Source organism: Entelurus aequoreus, linkage group LG17, assembly GCF_033978785.1.
Source record: "Entelurus aequoreus isolate RoL-2023_Sb linkage group LG17, RoL_Eaeq_v1.1, whole genome shotgun sequence".
In the NCBI taxonomy this organism is placed as follows: domain Eukaryota; kingdom Metazoa; phylum Chordata; class Actinopteri; order Syngnathiformes; family Syngnathidae; genus Entelurus; species Entelurus aequoreus.
The window spans coordinates 21,314,743-21,335,261 of record NC_084747.1 but is presented as its reverse complement, the minus strand read 5'-3'; the positions used below and the strand labels follow the sequence as shown (position 1 = coordinate 21,335,261).

The 20,519-nt window shown below is 29.9% G+C and overlaps 1 protein-coding gene across 1 annotated transcript in view; it reads right to left on the bottom strand.

The window, feature by feature from the left end:
- Positions 1-18,585: 18,585 nt before the first annotated feature.
- The window catches only part of LOC133631926 (calcium-binding protein 7-like), a 42,376-nt gene continuing 40,442 nt past the window's right edge, over positions 18,586-20,519 (bottom strand). The window contains exon 5 of the mRNA XM_062024116.1: positions 18,586-19,593. Coding sequence (XP_061880100.1) covers positions 19,463-19,593 — 131 coding nt within the window. The 3' untranslated portion in view covers positions 18,586-19,462. The remainder of the gene's footprint in view (positions 19,594-20,519) is intronic.

Sequence of the window (20,519 nt, the reverse complement as noted above, 5' to 3'; positions counted from 1 at the left end):
CTTCTTCTTCTTCTTCTTCTTCTTCTTCTTCTTCTTCTTCTTCTTCTTCTTCTTCTTCTTCTTCTTCTTCTTCTTCTTCTTCTTCTTCTTCTTCTTCTTCTTCTTCTTCTTCTTCTTCTTCTTCTTCTTCTTCTTCTTCTTCTTTGGCGCGTTCTCCCTTCCACATTTTTCAACCTATTCAAACCGTTCCAACTCCAACACATTCCACCATCCTGGAAATGTAAACTTCCCCTTTTCAAAGTTCAAAACAAATTCCAGGGTTTTCCAGAATTCCTGGTTATCCAAAGCCCTATTTCCACCCTTTTTTTCTGGCGACTACTCCTTCCACATTTTTCAACGCATTCCAACCGTTCTACCGTCAAAACCTTCCTCTTAATCGGGACAAAAGACAAAGTTGTTTTTTGAACTGGAAAAATTCCCGAAATTCCAGGAATTCCGTAATACTATTTGTCATTTCAACATGTTATTACTTCAACATTTTGTCCACCGATTTGAAAAATTTCAACACCAACCATTTCAACTCATTCAGACCATTCAAGTTTTTTTACCATTTTCCAAAAAAATTCCCGCTTTTCCCAAAATTCCCAATTTTTTGGGAAATTCACATTTAAATGAATTGGCGATTTTTCAAACTTACACAATTCCCACATTCTTCAACCCGTTGCACCGTCAACACATTCCACCATCCTGGAAATTTAAACTTCACCTTTTCAAAGATAAAAAAAATTCCAGTATTTTCCAGAATTCCTGGTTTTCCAAAGCCCTATTTCCACCCTTTTTTTTCTGGCAACTAGTCCTTCCACATTTTTCAACGTATTCCAACCATTCTACCGTCAAAACATTCCTCTTATCAGGACAAAAAACAAAGTTGTTTTTTGAACTGGAAAAATTCCCGAAATTCCAGGAATTCCGTAATACTATTTCTCATTTCAACATGTTATTACTTCAACATTTTGTCCACCGATTTGAAAAATTTCAACACCAACCATTTCAACTCATTCAGTTTTTTATTATTTTCCAAAAAAAAATCCAGCTTTTTCGAAATTCCTAATTTTTTGGGAAATTCCCATTGAAATGAATGGGACATTTTTCAAAGTTCCATAATTCCCATATTTTTCATCTGATTCAAATGGTTCCAACTCCAAAAATATTCAACCTGTTCAGGAATTGTGTGCTCCACTTCCACAATTCTAAAAAAAAATTCCCGGATTTCCCATTACTCCTCTTTTTTTTTGGGAGGGGGGGGCATTTTCCACATTCAAAATGAATTGGCCATTTTTCAAACTTCCACAATTCCCACGTTCTTCAAACCATTGCACCTTCAACACATTCCACCATTCTGGACATTCAAACTACCCTTTTTCCAAGTTCGAAAAAATTCCCGAAATTCCCTTATACCATTTACTACGTCTACATTTTTTACCCGATTTAAACAATTCCAACACCAACCAATTCAGCTCATTCAGGACATTCATGCGTTTAGCATGAATGTAGCTGATTAGCATGATTAGCGTTCATGCATTCATGCTAATCTTTTTTTTTTTTTTTATCCAGCTTTTCCCAAAATTCCCAAATTTCCAGGAAGTTCCCATTGAAATGAATGGGACATTTTTCCAAGTTGCACAATTCCCACATTTTTCAACCTATTCCAACCATTTCAACATCAACACATTCCACTCATCCTGGACATTCAAACTAACACTTTCCCAAGTTCTTAACCAAATTCCGGTTTTCCTGGAAATTCAAACCATTCCAACTGATCTTACATTCATACTACATTCTGTCAGCATTTCACTTCAACTTCAGCATTGGAGCATTCACACGCAATTCCTTCAGGAATTGCCTCTTCTGGTTTATTATGTTTTGTATGACTTGTCGATAGGAGCTTTCCAATTTAATTGGGATGTTTTCCTTTTCCAAGCAAACACAAACAAGCCATGCGTTGGAGTCCAAAAAAGATAACATTCTGCTAATATGCCCAAAACACAGATGTTTATTTCAAATATATGTTTAGGTAATGGTGACCTTTTAGTTGCTGTGGAGATAAAATATATAAACAATCTTTGCATGTTCATGTTCAGTTAGCAGGTGTGATGCGTTAGCGTGTTTGTGGCTGTAAATTGTCCTGTTTTGTCATGACAAATGTTTTTAAGGTGTACTTACAGTATGTCAACACCACAATATCAATATTTCACACCTTTAGTTGCTAAACAAACATAATAATGGGTGTGCCGTACGTAGTGTGTAGTGTGTGACCAGTAGCAAATAAAACTGTCATTAAAATCTTTGACTCGCTCGTGGATTTGATTGTGTGTTGAGATAATATTTCATTTTAATACATTATAGTTCCATTTTATAACTAGATCATGTTTGGGAGTATAAAAGACCAGGTTGTGTTGAACCTTTATGACCACAAGAGGGCACTCACACACTAAACTAGCAGTCCCTCTTCATTAGGTACACCTGTACTAAGAAACAAATGAATCAGTTTAAGCCTGGGCCCCTGGAGAAGGGGTCCAGACTGAGGCCAAGGGGGGGGGGGGGGAAACTCATAGTTATAGCACACATAAACATGTGTGTAAAAAAAACTCCTAGCCATAACACACATAAGCATGTGTGTAAGAGGGAAACATCAAAGGACGTTAAAGACATTAAAAGAGCAGAGCTGATGCAACCAGCCATTTCTACATACATGGCCAGAGACAGGAGCAGACCCAACAAAGCAACCAATAGAGCCGACTCTCGGCCAGTGTCCAGTCCGCATGGATGAGCGAGGATGCATCTAAGGAGACCGAGGCGTCCGATACCTGCAAAAACATATTTTTATGATCTTTCTCCGAATTTCTCAAATACAAAAATAGTACTGTGTCAAACAATTTACCTTGGTGTAAGCCAAAATAAATTATTTAAATTATATATAAAATATATTTACTGAATTCTCTAATATTTTCTTTTCAGTCAGAAAGAAAGAAGGAGCGAGAAATACCGAATTTAAAACAGTTTTTATTTTGTGTAGGCAAAAGTTGCGCATTATCTTTAAAGAAAGTGTTCTATGAAAGCGTACGTTGTAAGAAAAAAAATACAAATATTAAAAGAAAAGGCAATCTTTTTGTTCAATTAAGGATTTCCATTCAACTTTTGGAAGAAAAAAAAAAGTTTTCCAGAAAAAAGTACCATGCTTCATTTTAAAAGTTGGATATTTTTAAGAGAAAAAGGTTGTAAGAAACATGTTTTTGACAGAATTTTTAATATATATATATATATATATGTATGCTAAATATTTATTTTACAGAAAAATGCATATATATATATATATATATATATATATATATATATATATATATATATATATATATATATATATATATATATATATATATATATATATATATATATATATATATATATATATATATATATATATATATATATATATATATATATATATATACTGTATATATATATATATATATATATATATATATATATATATATATATATATATATATATATAAAATATAATATGGAACTATAATGTATTGAAAATATGCTAAATATTTTATATATATATATATATATATATATATATATATATATATATATATATATATATATATATATATATATATATATATATATATATATATATATATATATATATATATATAAAATATAACATGGAACTATAATGTATTCAAAATATGCTAAATATTTTATACATATATATATATATATATAGAAAATATAATATGAAACTATAATGTATTCAAAATATGCTAAATATTATATATATATATATATATATATACATATATATATATATATATATATATATATATATATATATATATATATATATATATATATAAACTGTAATGTATTAAAAAATATGCTAAATATTTATTTTAACCGAAATATGCAAAAAAAATTGCAGGTTTTTTAAGCATACAATAGGGCTGCAACTAACGATTAATTTGACAATCGATTAATCTGTTGATTATTACTTTGATTAATCGATTAATAATCGGATAAAAGAGACAAACTACATTTCTATCCTATCCAGTATTTTATTGAAAAAAAAACAGCATACTGGCACCATACTTATTTTGATTATTGTTTCTCAGCTGTTTGTAAATGTTGCAGTTTATAAATAAAAGTTTATTTAAAAAAAACTAAAAAAAAATTATAAAAAAACAACAACAAAAAAACTCTGCCCATGCGCATAGCATAGATCCAACGAATCGATGACTAAATTAATTTAAATAATCGATTTTAATCGATTTAATCGATTAGTTGTTGCAGCCCTAGTATACAACTTATATACATATATATATATATATATATATATATATATATATATATATATATATATATATATATATATATATATATACATATATATATATATATATATATATATATATATATATATATATATATATATATATATATATATATATATATATAATGTATTCAAAAATATGCTAAATATTATATATAAATATATATATATATATATATATATATATATATATATATATATATATATATATATATATATATATATATATATATATATATATAATATTTAGCATATTTTTGAATACATTATAGTTCCATTTTATAACTAGATCATGTTGTTTGGGAGTATAAAACACGAGGTTGTGTTGAACCTTTATGACCACAAGAGGGCACTCACACATTAAACTAGTAGTCCCTCTTCATTAGGTACACCCGTAATGTTTATTTCTAGAAACATATTTTTATGTACGTTCTCCTTGTTTCTCAAGTACGAATATCAAAAATAGTACTGTGTCAAACAATTTACCTTAGGGATCAATAAAGTTGGTGTAAGCCAAAATAAATTATGAAAATTATTTTAAAATATATTTACTTAATTCTTTAACATTTTGTCTTTTAAGTCAGAAAGAAGGAGTGAGAAATACCAAATTTAAAACAATTTAATTTTTTAGGCAAAAGTTGCATATTATTTTTAAAGAAAGTGTTCTTTGAAAGCGTACGTTTTAAGAAAAAAATACAAATAATAAAAGAAAAGGCCATATTTATGTTAAAATTTGGCATATTTTTTCAGAAAAAAACAGCTACAAAAATGAATTAAAAGCTCTATTGTTATATTACACATTTTTCGAGGAAAAAAAGTCAATTTTTTTCAAAAAGTTAAAAGAAAACAAATGTAATAAATAGTTTTTTGGGGGAAATTATGCTTTTTTTAGAGTTGTATATTTTCCACATAAAAAATTCATATTCAAAAATATTTTATAAGAAAAGATTATCCATTTGATTTAAATAGTTTAAAAGTTGCAAACTTCTGTTAAATGTGGCACATTTCCTGAGGAAAACAATGAATACTTTTAGGAATTACATTTTTTTTTCAATTCAAGAAGACACATATATTTTCTAGAAAAAAAATTACTTATAGAGGAGAAATGTCTGGAAAAAATACAAGATTTCCATTCAACTTTTGGAATTTAAAAAAAAAATATACTGTATATTTTTTAAAAAGTCCCATGCTTTCATTTTAAAAGTTGGATATTTTTAAGAGAAACAAGTTTTTGACCGAAGTTATTATATATATATATATATATATATATATATATATATATATATATATATATATATATATATATATATATATATATATATATATATATATATATATAAATATATATATATATATATATATATATATATATATATATATATATATATATATATATATATATATATATATATATATATATATATATATATATATATATATATATATATATATATATATATAAAGTTGTATACTAAAAAAGCTGCATTTTTTTGCATATAGTGTGTATGATTATTTGTAAAAATACAATTAATAAAAAAAAGGCCATATTTTTGTTCAAATGTGGCATATTTTTTCAGAAAAAAACAGCTACAAAAATAAATTAAAAGCTGCATCATTATATTACACGTTTTAAAAAGCTATGTATTTCAAAATGAAACTAAACCTTTTCGAGGAAAAAAACATCAAACATTTTTCTAAAAGTTAAAAGAAAACAAATGTAATAAATAGTTTTTTGGGGGGAAATTATGCTTTTTTAAAGTTGTATATTTTCCACAAAAAAAGATGCATAATCCAAAAATATCTTATAAGAAAAGATTATCCATTTGATTTAAATAGTTTAAAAGTTGCAAACTTCTCTTAAATGTGCCACATTTCCTGAGGAAAACAATGAATATTTTTAGGAATTACATTTTTTTCCCAATTCAAGAAGACACATATATTTTGTAGGAAAAAAATTACTTATAGAGGAGAAATGTCTGTAAAAAATAACAGCTTTCCATTCAACTTTTTGAAAAATTGTTTTTTATATATATTTAAAAAAAAAAAAAAGTCCCATGCTTTCATTTTAAAAGTTGGATATTTTTAAGAGAAACAAGTTTTTGAAGAAGTTTTAATAATATATATATATATATATATATATATATATATATATATATATATATATATATATATATATATATATATATATATATATATATATATATATATATATATAATAAATAAATATATATATATATATATATATATACCTGTATATATTTATTTGTTTATTTTTTTATTTTTTTTTAAAAGTTGTATACTAAAAAAGCTGCATTTTTTTGGCATATAGTGTGTATGATTGTTTGTAAAAAGAATGTTGTAGAGGTGGTTGACATGGTTATGATGATCAGTGTATAATAATGATACATATGGTGTTGATAATAATGATACATATGGTGATGAGTTGTGTTTCTTCTCGGGGCCACACTGTAACCATGACAACCACAGCATCCCTTAGTGACATCAGCCTGCAAGCAGTTGCTGCGAGGACTTTGACTTAATAATAATAATAATATTTGAATCTCATTGACGCAATTTTTTTTTTTTTTTTCTGTGGGTGTCCACTCTGCAGACGTTGCCATTAGCAACCCGGCAGGAAGACTCCCAATAATTGGAGGCACTGCAAAGCCTGCTGGGACGTGCTCACTTCCTTCCTGAGTGGCACGGTTAAAGAAGACAAATGGCCACTTACAAATTGGCTTAGCTAAGTTGCTCCAACACTTGATTGGCAGCAGGACCTTTTCAATTGGACTTTTTAACGCGCCACTCGGAGCGCGGGTAATTATTTCATCAATTGAATCTGCAGAATAAAAAGTGGACGACACGGCCAGGAACTTTTTAATCTCAGCTTTTTTCTCCTTTCTCTTCAAGATTGAGTCTCAATGTGAGCTTCAGCCCCAAACTAATGTTTGTAGGATTTCATAATACATATTGTTTGAATGTTAGGACCTCAGGCATGAGTACAAAAAATTCTGTCAGATGTTTATTTAAAAAATTTAGTTTTTTAAGAAAAGTTGTGAATTTTCAAGAAAAAAAACCAACTTTTTTTTTTAAACTAAAAAAAAAATAAAAAAATTAAAAAAAATAATAATAAATTAAAAAAATAAAATTATATGTATATATATATATATATATATGTTTCCCAAAAAAAGTTTACAATAAATAAACACTAAGAAAAAACATTTTCTCCAGTCCCTGAATTGGACACTTTTGAGCAAAAAATGTTTTTTATTTTTTCTAAGCAAAGTTGTAAATCATCCAAAAAAAAAAAAAACATTTTTGGGGGGCAAAATTCCGATATACAGGATAGTATACATCTTCCATTAACGTATTAAATATTAATTTGGGAATACGTTTTTACGGAAAATTTATATTTTTTGTAAAATAATTTTCAGGAATCTTTTTTTCCATATTAAAAAAAAGTTGTCTCAGGAAAGAAAGCATATAAAATAATATATACATAGAAGAAATAGCATACTTGGGAATACATTTGAATCATTTTTTGGAAAAACAAACAATATATATATATATATATATATATATATATATATATATATATATATATATATATATATATATATATATATAAAAAATTAAATTCAAGAAGACGCATATATTTTCTAGAAAAAAATATACTTATAGAGGAGAAGTGTCTGAAAAAAATAAAAGATTTCCATTCAACTGTTGGAAAAAAATAAATAAATAATTAAAAAAAAATAATAATAAAAAAAAAAATATATATATATATATATATATATATATATATATATATATATATATATATATATATATATATATATATATATATATATATATATATATATATATAAAAGTCCCATGGTTTCATTTTAAAAGTTTGATATTTTTAAGAGAAACAAGTTGTAAGAAACATGTCTTTGACAGAAGTTATAATATATATATATATATATATATATATATATATATATATATATATATATATATATATATATATATATATATATATATATATATATATATATATTGAGACACTTGTGATTTAGGGCTATATAAATAAACATTTATATATATATATATATATATATCCGATTGCTGGCACGGCCACTCTTCCAAGAACAATTTGAAATGTGGACTCGTCAGACCACAGAACACTTTTCCACTTTGTATCAGTCCATCTTAGATGAGCTCAGGCCCAGCGAAGCCGACGGCGTTTCTGGGTGTTGTTGATAAACGGTTTTTGCCTTGCATAGGAGAGTTTTAACTTGCACTTACAGATGTAGCGACCAACTGTAGTTACTGACAGTGGGTTTCTGAAGTGTTCCTGAGCCCATGTGGTGATATCCTTTACACACTGATGTGGCTTGTTGATGCAGTACAGCCTGAGGGATGGAAGGTCACGGGCTTAGCTGCTTACGTGCAGTGATTTCTCCACATTCTCTGAACCCTTTGATGATATTACGGAGCGTAGATGGTGAAATCCCTAAATTCCTTGCAATAGCTGCTTGCGAAAGGTTTTTCTTAAACTGTTCAACAATTTGCTCAGGCATTGGTTGACAAAGTGGTGACCCTCGCCCCATCCTTGTTTGTGAATGACTGAGCATTTCATGGAATCTACTTTTATACCCAATCATGGCACCCACCTGTTCCCAATTAGCCTGTTCACCTGTGGGATGTTCCAAATAAGTGTTTGATGAGCATTCCTCAACTTTATCAGTATTTATTGCCACCTTTCCCAACTTCTTTGTCACGTGTTGCTGCCATCAAATTCTACAGTTAATTATTTGCAACAAAACAAAAAAGTTTATGAGTTTGAACATCAAATATGTTGTCTTTGTAGCATATACAACTGAATATGGCTTGAAAATGATTTGCAAATCATTGTATTCCGTTCAGGCCCGGTCCTAACCAATCTGGCGCCCTAGGCAAGATTTTAGGTGGCGCCCCCCACCCCCACATCGGCAGTGAAGTGTATATACTCACAAGAAACCGAATAGCTTTGTCTTTGACCTTTTTTTTTTACTTAAAGAAAGCAAATTAACATATTATATGAGAATGTTATGTTATGATTATCTTTAACCGAATCACAGCAGTGCTCAAATTAAAAAAACAGCATTCCCTCTCATGTGATATTGCTTAATTAACATTAATGATGTGCACTTTAACAACTAGGCTTACAACTATACCTAATATATAAAGGGGTGGAAAAGTGACTATTACCTGCAGGGCAAACATTAGCTAACCAGAAGGCAATAACAATGTCAACAAAAAACACCTGCTTAAAAGATCTAATACAAATGTCCCTGAGGAATGTAAGGTGGGAGTACTGTAATTACCTAACGTTACATTATTATTTTCCATGACAATTTAGCCCCCTCCACAATATTAACCCGACGTTAAAACAGAACTAGCTATTTATTGATTAGCAATTGCCGAATCATGTAACATTAGCTTAATGCTAAAAAGCCAGGTGACTATCACATTCTGTAACAGACAAATAATTTCATGTAGGCTAACGTTACCTACCTGCTACCTCTGTCTTGTTCTCGTTTCTCCTCCTCTTCTTTTCTCTTTTTTCTTCCCTGGGCACCTGACAGTTTTGGCCGTTTTGACATCTTGTGTTGATTTTTTGATGTGGTAAGAGTCATGATACGGGAAGGGAGGGGGCGCACCGTGGGGGGGAGAGGGGGGCGTAATGTTGTAACAAATAATATTTCTATTAAATAGGCTTTACTTTGCATTTTAATTAACGTGGAATTATTTTTTGTATTTAGAAATAATAGTACCAATTGTTTTGTTTTTTTCTCCAACATTTGTGGCACTGGCGTGGCGCCCCCTGATGGACGGCGCCCTTAGCATTTGCCTATACGGCCTATGCCACGGGCCGGCCCTGATTCCGTTTATATTTACATCTAACACAATTTCCCAACTCATATGGAAACGGGGTTTGTATAATAAAAATAGAAAAACGGCAACAATTATGCATTTTGAATGAACATATATTCGATTTTTGTGTTTATCTGGAAAAATAGAAACCCATAAAAGGAAAACAGCACAAAATCATATTTTATGGCAATATTTGACTGAAAATCAACTTATTTTGTTTGTTTTCAAATCTGCCATATATGATAATGAATAGAAAAACGGCCGTAATTTAGTTTTTTGATTTGCATTTCAGAATTGGAAATGAATGAAGGGAAGGTCCACAGACCTGAAGGACTGACTTGTTTAGGCACAGTGGAGCCTTGGGGGAGGTCTTCTGAGTGACAGGCTAGTTAATATTCATCACCTCATGCATAATTCTCATGCCAAGCTTCCTGTTTCCATCCCGGGGGTCGCCACCGCTGTGCTGTCGGAGGGAAGGGGCCACTCCAATTAGCGCCGCTTGTTCCATCAGCCAATCACAGCCCTCGGCCCCCAGGCATATATACAACTTTATTGACAAAAATATTTTACTATTTACTTGCAAATATACAATTATTTTCTTACAAATATTCTATGTATTTTGTATAAAAATATTTTACTATTTTCTAACAAACATTCTTCTTTTTTTATAAAAATATACTAGTTTCCTCACAAATATGCTACTTTTTTACAAAAATATATGACTATTTTCTCATAATTATTAAACCTTTTTTTTTTTTAAAATATGATATTATTTACTTGCAAATATACTACTGTTTTCTCACAAATATGCAACTTTTTTGACAAAAATATTTTACTCTTTACTTGCAAATATACAATTATTTTCTTACAAATATTATTTATATTTTTTTATAATTTTTTTAAAACTATTTTCTAACAATCATTTTCCTTTTTTATAAAACTATACTAGTTTCCTCACAAATATGCTACTTTTTTTACAAACATATATGACTATTTTCTCATAATAATTAAACCTTTTTTTTTAAAAATATGATATTATTTACTTGCAAATATACTATGGTTTTCTCACAAATATGCAACTTTTTTTGACAAAAATATTGTACTCTTTACTTGCAAATATACAATTATTTTCTTACAAATATTATTTATGATTTTTTTTTACTATTTTCTAACAATCATTTTCCTTTTTTATAAAACTATACTAGTTTCCTCACAAATATGCTACTTTTTTTACAAAAATATATAACTATTTTCTCATAATAATTAAACCTTTTTTCTTTTTTTAAATATGATATTATTTACTTGCAAATATACTACTGTTTTCTCACAAATATGCAACTTTTTTGACAAAAATATTTTACTATTTACTTGCAAATATACAATTATTTTCTTACAAATATTATGTATATTTTTTTATAATTTTTTTTTAACCATTTTTTAACAATCATTTTCCTTTTTTATAAAACTATACTAGTTTCCTCACAAATATGCTACTTTTTTACAAAAATATATTACTATTTTCTCACAATAATTAAACCTTTTTTTTTTAAATATGATATTATTTACTTGCAAATATACTACTGTTTTCTCACAAATATGCAACTTTTTTGACAAAAATATTTTACTATTTACTTGCAAATATACAATTATTTTCTTACAAATATTCTATGTATTTTGTATAAAAATATTTTACTATTTTCTAACAAACATTCTTCTTTTTTTATAAAAATATACTAGTTTCCTCACAAATATGCTACTTTTTTACAAAAATATATGACTATTTTCTCATAATAATTAAACCTTTTTTTTTTTTTAAATATGATATTATTTACTTGCAAATATACTACTGTTTTCTCACAAATATGCAACTTTTTTGACAAAAATATTTTACTCTTTACTTGCAAATATACAATTATTTTCTTACAAATATTATTTATATTTTTTTATAATTTTTTTTTTACTATTTTCTAACAATCATTTTCCTTTTTTATAAAACTATACTAGTTTCCTCACAAATATGCTACTTTTTTACAAAAATATATGACTATTTTCTCATAATAATTAAACCTTTTTTTTTTAAATATGATGTTATTTACTTGCAAATGTACTACTGTTTTCTCACAAATATGCAACTTTTTTTGACAAAAATATTTTACTCTTTACTTGCAAATATACAATTATTTTCTTACAAATATTATTTATATTTTTTTATGATTTTTTTTTTACTATTTTCTAACAATCATTTTCCTTTTTTATAAAACTATACTAGTTTCCTCACAAATATGCTACTTTTTTACAAAAATATACGGCTATTTTCTCATAATAATTAAACCTTTTTTTTTTAAAAATATGATATTATTTACTTGCAAATATACTACTGTTTTCTCACAAATATGCAACTTTTTTGACAAAAATATTTTACTATTTCTTGCAAATATACAATTATTTTCTTACAAATATTATGTATATTTTTTTATAATTTTTTTTTAACCATTTTTTAACAATCATTTTCCTTTTTTATAAAACTATACTAGTTTCCTCACAAATATGCTACTTTTTTACAAAAATATATTACTATTTTCTCACAATAATTAAACCTTTTTAAAAAAAAAAAAAGATATTATTTACTTGCAAATATACTACTGTTTTCTCACAAATATGCAACTTTTTTGACAAAAATATTTTACTATTTACTTGCAAATATACAATTATTTTCTTACAAATATTCTATATATTTTGTATAATAATATTTTACTATTTTCTAACAAACATTCTTCTTTTTTTTATAAAAATATACTAGTTTCCTCACAAATATGCTACTTTTTTACAAACATATATGACTATTTTCTCATAATAATTAAACCTTTTTTTTTTTTTAAAATATGATATTATTTACTTGCAAATATACTACTGTTTTCTCACAAATATGCAACTTTTTTGACAAAAATATTTTACTCTTTACTTGCAAATATACAATTATTTTCTTACAAATATTATTTATATTTTTTTATAATTTTTTTTTTACTATTTTCTAACAATCATTTTCCTTTTTTATAAAACTATACTAGTTTCCTCACAAATATGCTACTGTTTTCTAGCAAGGCAAATATATTCAAATATTTTCTCACTAATATTCTACGTTTTTTACAAAAAATACTATTTTCTCAAAAATATGCAACTTATTCAACAAAAGTAACTCCTATTTACTCGCAAATTTTTTTTTTTTTAAATATATTTTCGCATAAATATTTCACTTTTTCACAAAATATACAACAATTTTTTTCACAAATATAGTATTTTCTCAAAAATATTCTACTTTTTCTTACAATTATTCTACTTTTTTCACAAAGATATATTACTACCGGATGCTAACAAACACGGAAATGCTAAAATGTTTGTGGTGAGGAACAGGAAGTGAAGAAGACTAGCTGGCTGTGGTACACCATTGTTTATTATTTGGCTGAGTAAACGTTCACACGTCATCACAAAGTTGGAAACAGGAAACATTCAATTTATTTTTTTTCCCTCTCAATCCCACTCCGTAAAAAGGAAATAACAAATGGTCAACATTTCACGTGTCAAAGAATAAGGCAACAAATGAAATTATCTTTTATTTCCTGAACGCGCCCGCAGTGACAAAGAGTTTTTCATTGTTTGTAAAGTGCTAAATGGAATGTTCTTTCTTACCTCCACCAAAGAGACGCCAACTTTTACTTGATACAAAGAATATTTTCACATTTTTTCTCTCACATGCCAACACCCGAGAAAGCCTCATTCTTTTCTTTTAATTGCTTTTAAAAAGTACTTTACATTTTTCATCAAAGCTTTTTTTGTTTGACCATCGCCAATATTTGCCACTTGTTGGCATGCTAACATTAGCACATTTTAGCTAACGTTTGCAGTGTGTCGTCAGTGCTTGTTAGCGCATGTGGAACATTCATAGCCATGATAGCCTTTTAGCATATAATTGACAAAATAATATGTGTTGTGCGTGTTAGAGATGGGTTTGGAATGTTAGCATATTAGCGCATGTATGTGTTTTTTACAAGTGAAGGAACACTGTGTGCGTGGAAGCACATTAGCCAATGTTAGCAAATGTTAGCATGTCTTAACTAACACTTCACTGCCATTCAAACTTTGTGTTTGTTAGCTCGCATTAGCACATTTAGGCATGTGACGTGCACATTAGTGATGCGTTTGGAATGTTAGCGCTTTTATGTGTTAGCACATTCTTACAAGTATTGGAACATCGTCGGCATGTAAGCACGTGTTAGCTTGTGTTAGTTCCTATTGAATGTCGGGAGCGTGTTAGCGTACTTCTCCACGTTAGCGCGTGTTAGCACATCCGAACACTAGCATGTGCTAACCTTCACCGCCACGTTAGCGCATTTTAGTGAACGTTGGCACAAAAGCACGTGTTTAGCGCATGTGAGAGGACGTTTTCCTGTTAGCACATATTTGTACTTGCCCCGGCAGTTTGTGTTAGCATATGTAAAGTTTGCATTCCAAAGTCCAATTTGAAGTTAGCAGATTCAAATCGATTATTGCAACATTTCGTCCCGAAAGAGCGTTCTTACAGTTAGCAACGGGTGGTGTCATCGCCGAGCATGGACGCCATCTTGGATTATTGCTTCACGGCGTGTTAGCTCGCTGCTAACCGCGTCAGTCAGGGTGCAAAAGTGTAAACACGCGCACACACACACACACACACACACACACACACACACACACACACTTGTATATCTGACCTTCTTGAGACCTGAGAATAATGCCTCCCTAGATATATAAAGAAGTGTGTTTACAACATTAATAATATATACATACTATGCACATATAAAAAAGCAAGTTGGAATTTCACAAGAAAAAAGTCACAATTTCACAAGAAAAACGTAGAATTTTGTCGGCGTTATAACGAAAGTCGTCATTTTACTCACCACAAGTCAAAATGTTACAAGAAAAACTGAACATTTGTGCAATATTATTATTACCATTTTCTACCGCTTGTCCCTTTTGGGGTCGCTGGAGCCTATCTCAGCTACAATCGGGCGGAAGGCGGGGTACACCCCGGACAAGTCGCCACCTCATCGCAGGCAATATTATGATAAAAGTTGGAATTTTACTCAATAACAGTCGCAATTTTACGAGAGAAGCTTAAAGTTTGGAAAAGTTGCCAGTTTTACTCGACGAAAGTCACAATTTTGTAAGAAAACTTGAACATTTTGGCAATATTGTAGTAATAATCAGGAATTTTACTCGGCAAAATGACGACAAAAGTCGTCATTTTACTCAAAAGATGTCACAAATTTACGAGAGCAACAAAACAATTGGCAATATTGTGATAAAAGTCTGAATTTCGTATGACAAATGTCACAATTTTTGCGTTAAAAAGTAATAATTTTACAAGAAAAGCTTAAAGTTTTGAAAAGTTGCCAGTTTTACTCGACGAAAGTCACAATTTTGTGAGAAAACTTGAACATTTTGGCAATATTGTAGTAATAATCAGGAATTTTACTCGGCAAAATGACGACAAAAGTCGTCATTTTACTCAAAAGATGTCACAAATTTACGAGAGCAACAAAACAATTGGCAATATTGTGATAAAAGTCTGAATTTCGTATGACAAATGTCACAATTTTTGCGTTAAAAAGTAATAATTTTACAAGAAAAGCTTAAAGTTTTGAAAAGTTGCCAGTTTTACTCGACGAAAGTCACAATTTTGTGAGAAAACTTGAACATTTTGGCAATGTTGTAGTGATAATCAGGAATTTTACTCGGCAAAATGACGACAAAAGTCGTCATTTTGCTCAAAAGATATCACAAATTTACGAGAGCAACAAAACAATTGGCAACATTGTGATAAAAGTCTGAATTTCATATGACAAATGTCACAATTTTTGCGTTAAAAAGTAATAATTTTACAAGAAAAGCTTAAAGTTTTGAAAAGTTGCCAGTTTTACTCGACGAAAGTCACAATTTTGTGAGAAAACTTGAACATTTTGGCAATGTTGTGATGATAATCAGGAATTTTACTCGGCAAAATGACGACAAAAGTCGTCATTTTACTCAAAAGACGTCACAAATTTACGAGAGCAACAAAACAATTGGCAACATTGTGATAAAAGTCTGAATTTCATATGACAAATGTCACAATTTTTGCGTTAAAAAGTAATAATTTTACAAGAAAAGCTTAAAGTTTTGAAAAGTTGCCAGTTTTACTCGACGAAAGTCACAATTTTGTGAGAAAACTTGAACATTTTGGCAATGTTGTAGTGATAATCAGGAATTTTACTCGGCAAAATGACGACAAAAGTCGTCATTTTACTCAAAAGATGTCACAAATTTACGAGAGCAACAAAACAATTGGCAATATTGTGATAAAAGTCTGAATTTCGTATGACAAATGTCACAATTTTTGCGTTAAAAAGTAATAATTTTACAAGAAAAGCTTAAAGTTTTGAAAAGTTGTCAGTTTTACTCGACAAAAGTCACAATTTTGTGAGAAAACTTGAACATTTTGGCAATGTTGTGATGATAATCAGGAATTTTACTCGGCAAAATGACGACAAAAGTCGTCATTTTACTCAAAAGATGTCACAAATTTACGAGAGCAACAAAACAATTGGCAATATTGTGATAAAAGTCTGAATTTCACAATTTTTGCGTTAAAAAGTAATCATTTTACATAACAAAGTAATAATTTTACGAGAAAATTAGAAATTGTTCCCAATTTTAAAACAAAAAAATAGATACATTGTAAGAAAAAGACTGCTTTTAATTCATTAATTAATTTATTTATTTATTTGCAATTGGTTTTTAATCTTCATTATTTACTTCAAGTTATTACAGTTTATATTTATTTATTTATTTATTTTTTTACAAATTTTGGCCACAAGGGGGAACACTTCACATTTTTACACACACTTGTTATTTCATATGTTGACCAGAGGAGGAGCACTTCACATTTTTATACACACTTGTTATTTCATGTGTTGACCAGAGGGGGAGCACTTCCCCTTTTTTACACACACTTGTTATTTCACATGTTGGCCAGAGGAGGAGCACTTCACATTTTTATACACACTTGTTATTTCATGTGTTGACCAGAGGGGGAGCACTTTTAAAAGGGACACACAGTCAAAGTGACAAATCCCTCCTTTTTGGGAGCACCCTCATGTTGATAGATGTCACCACCAATGAGACATTGTCTATTAGATGCAATGTTATTGATTTATGTCATCACTTGTTCACACCTCCTCATATGGAAGATGCTTTTCCTTCTTCGTGACTTTTATCCATATTGTGATAAAAGTCAGCATTTTGTATGACAAATGTCACAATTTTTGCATTAAAAAGTAACAATTTCATGAGAAAATCAGAAATTGTTCCCAATTTTAAAACAAAAAAGTCGATAGACTGCTTTTAGTTTATTAATTGATACATTTTTGATTTGTAATTGGTTTTAATCTTCATTATTCACTTCAAGTTGTTACAGTATGTCTCTATATACATATTTATTTGATTTTTTTTTTTTTACAAATATTGGCACTTCAAATTTCTTACACACACTTGTTATTTCATATGTTGACCAGTAACATTGCATCTTATAGATGCAATGTTATTGGGACCAAACTTGTTCACGCCTCCTCATATGGAAGATGCTTTTCCTTCTTCATGACTTTTATCCATATTGTGATAAAAGTCAGCATTTTGTATGACAAATGTCACCATTTTTGCATTAAAAAGTAACAATTTCACGAGAAAATCAGAAATTGTTCCCAATTTTAAAACAAAAAAGTCGATACATTGTGAGAAAAAGACTGCTTTTAGTTCATTAATTGATACATTTTTGATTTGTAATTGGTTTTAATCTTCATTATTCACTTCAAGTTGTTACAGTATGTCTCTATATACATATTTATTTGATTTATTTATTTTTTTTAACAAATATTGGTACTTCGAATTTCTTACACACACTTGTTATTTCATATGTTGACCAATAACATTGCATCTATTGGATGCAATGTTATTGGGACCATGATTTATGTCATCACTTGTTCACACCTCCTCATATGGAAGATGCTTTTCCTTCTTTCATGACTTTTATCAATATTGTGATAAAAGTCAGCATTTTGTATGACAAAAGTCACCATTTTTGCATTAAAAAGTAACAATTTCACGAGAAAATCAGAAATTGTTCCCAATTTTAAAACAAAAAAGTCGATACATTGTGAGAAAAAGACTGCTTTTAATTAATTAATTAACACATTTTTGGTTTGTAATTGATTTTAATCTTCATTATTCACTTCAAGTTGTTACAGTATGTCTCTATATACATATTTATTTTATTTTTTTTATTTTTTTACAAATATTGGCACTTCGAATTTCTTACACACACTTGTTATTTCATATGTTGACCAATAACATTGCATCTATTGGATGCAATGTTATTGGGACCATACTTGTTCACACCTCCTCATATGGAAGATACTTTTCCTTCTTCATGTCTCAAGAAGGGGAGAAATACAACACACACACACACACACACACACACACACACACACACACACACACACACACACACACACACACACACACACACACACACACACACACACACACACACACACACACACACACACAGTCTATACGGTTAGCATGTTCCTTGTGGGTACCAGCCAAAAAGTCCCCACAAAGAGACAAATGTCCCCACCATCAAGGTGGGTTGTCACAAAGATAGAAAGACAGTCGTCACGCACACACACACACACACACACACACACACACACACACACACACACACACACACACACACACACACACACACACACACACACACACACACACACACACACACACGCACGCACACCCACACTCTCACAGTTTGGTATTAGAAGACAGTGGAGATCATCACAACGTTGATAAGAAGGTTCACAAACAAGAAGTTCATGCATGTCATGCATAGATGAGCTTGTGTGAGGCGCCCCCTTGTGGCGCTCACTTTCTTCTCAAGGTCCACCAGCAACAGCGCCCCCTGTAGTATTCCCCACGCACACACACACACACACACACACACACACGCACACACACGTTAGGAAGTTGCGCTGGGCAGAGAGAAAAGGGGAGAGTCACAACACGTCTCTTGTAGAGCTGCCGCCGCTAACGAGCACGAGGGTAACGAGGAGGACGTGTGTCTCTTTTGTACACCTGGGGAAACGTCCGCTATTTCATGCCGCTGCGCAGCACCTGATTGGCGGCGATGAGCATGACGCTGATGATGAAGGCGATGGCGAAGGCGCAGATCAGACTCTTGCGAACGCACGTTTGCTTGACCTGCTGCGTCGGGCTGGAACCTGGCGGGCGGAAAGAAAGACGTGCTCACTTAGACGTTAGAGGGCATTCCCTTTAATGTAGTCAGGGAGTAGTCTTTGCCAATTAGTTCAATGTGCAAGTCTTGTGTTTTATTCTGTCAGTATTGTACTTCTTACACACTCGCTGTCTGCTGGATTAGTTGCTGTCGTCATTACTAAATGGTGTTGAAATCGCCATTTAAAATTGCTAATGCTAATCAGCTTAGCAATAGCATTGAGCTAGTGCATTTCCAAAAGTGGCGCCTTACTTTACCTTCGAGCGCCTTCTTCTTGCTTTGCTTTTTGCAACCTGACGTGACGCGCGACAAAGATTCTCCCCAGAATATAAACCGCTAGCAGTTCGGACTTTACGTACATAGTACCTATCTTGCTAGGAGCTAGCTAGCGTTACCAATTTGCACATTACATTGACATGTAGCACTTTAGCAACTACTGAATCTTTTGAAGCGTCACTAAGCATCCTCTTAACATGCTAGGTGTTAGCATGCTAGTTATTAGCATTTCTGTTTTTGTTGCTATCCAATTGCAATACATCTCATAGAATATTTGTGAGAAAATATTATAGTTTGTGAAAAAATAGTGGTACACCTTTGTGGAAAAAAATACAATGTTTATTTAAAAAAATATTGTAAATTTGTAAGTAAATAGTAATATATTTTTTTATGAAAAAAGGAACATATTTATTTAAGGAAACAATCATATATTTTTGGGAAAAAAGTCTATGTGGGCTCTGTACCGAGGATGTCGTTGTGGCTTGTACAGCCCTTTGAGACACTTGTGATTTAGGGCTATATAAATAAACATTGATTGATTGATTGATTGATCTTTGTGGAGGAAAAGTAAAATATTAAAAAATAAATAATAGTATATTTGTGAAGAAAAAAAGAATATTCCAGAGAAAATAGTAG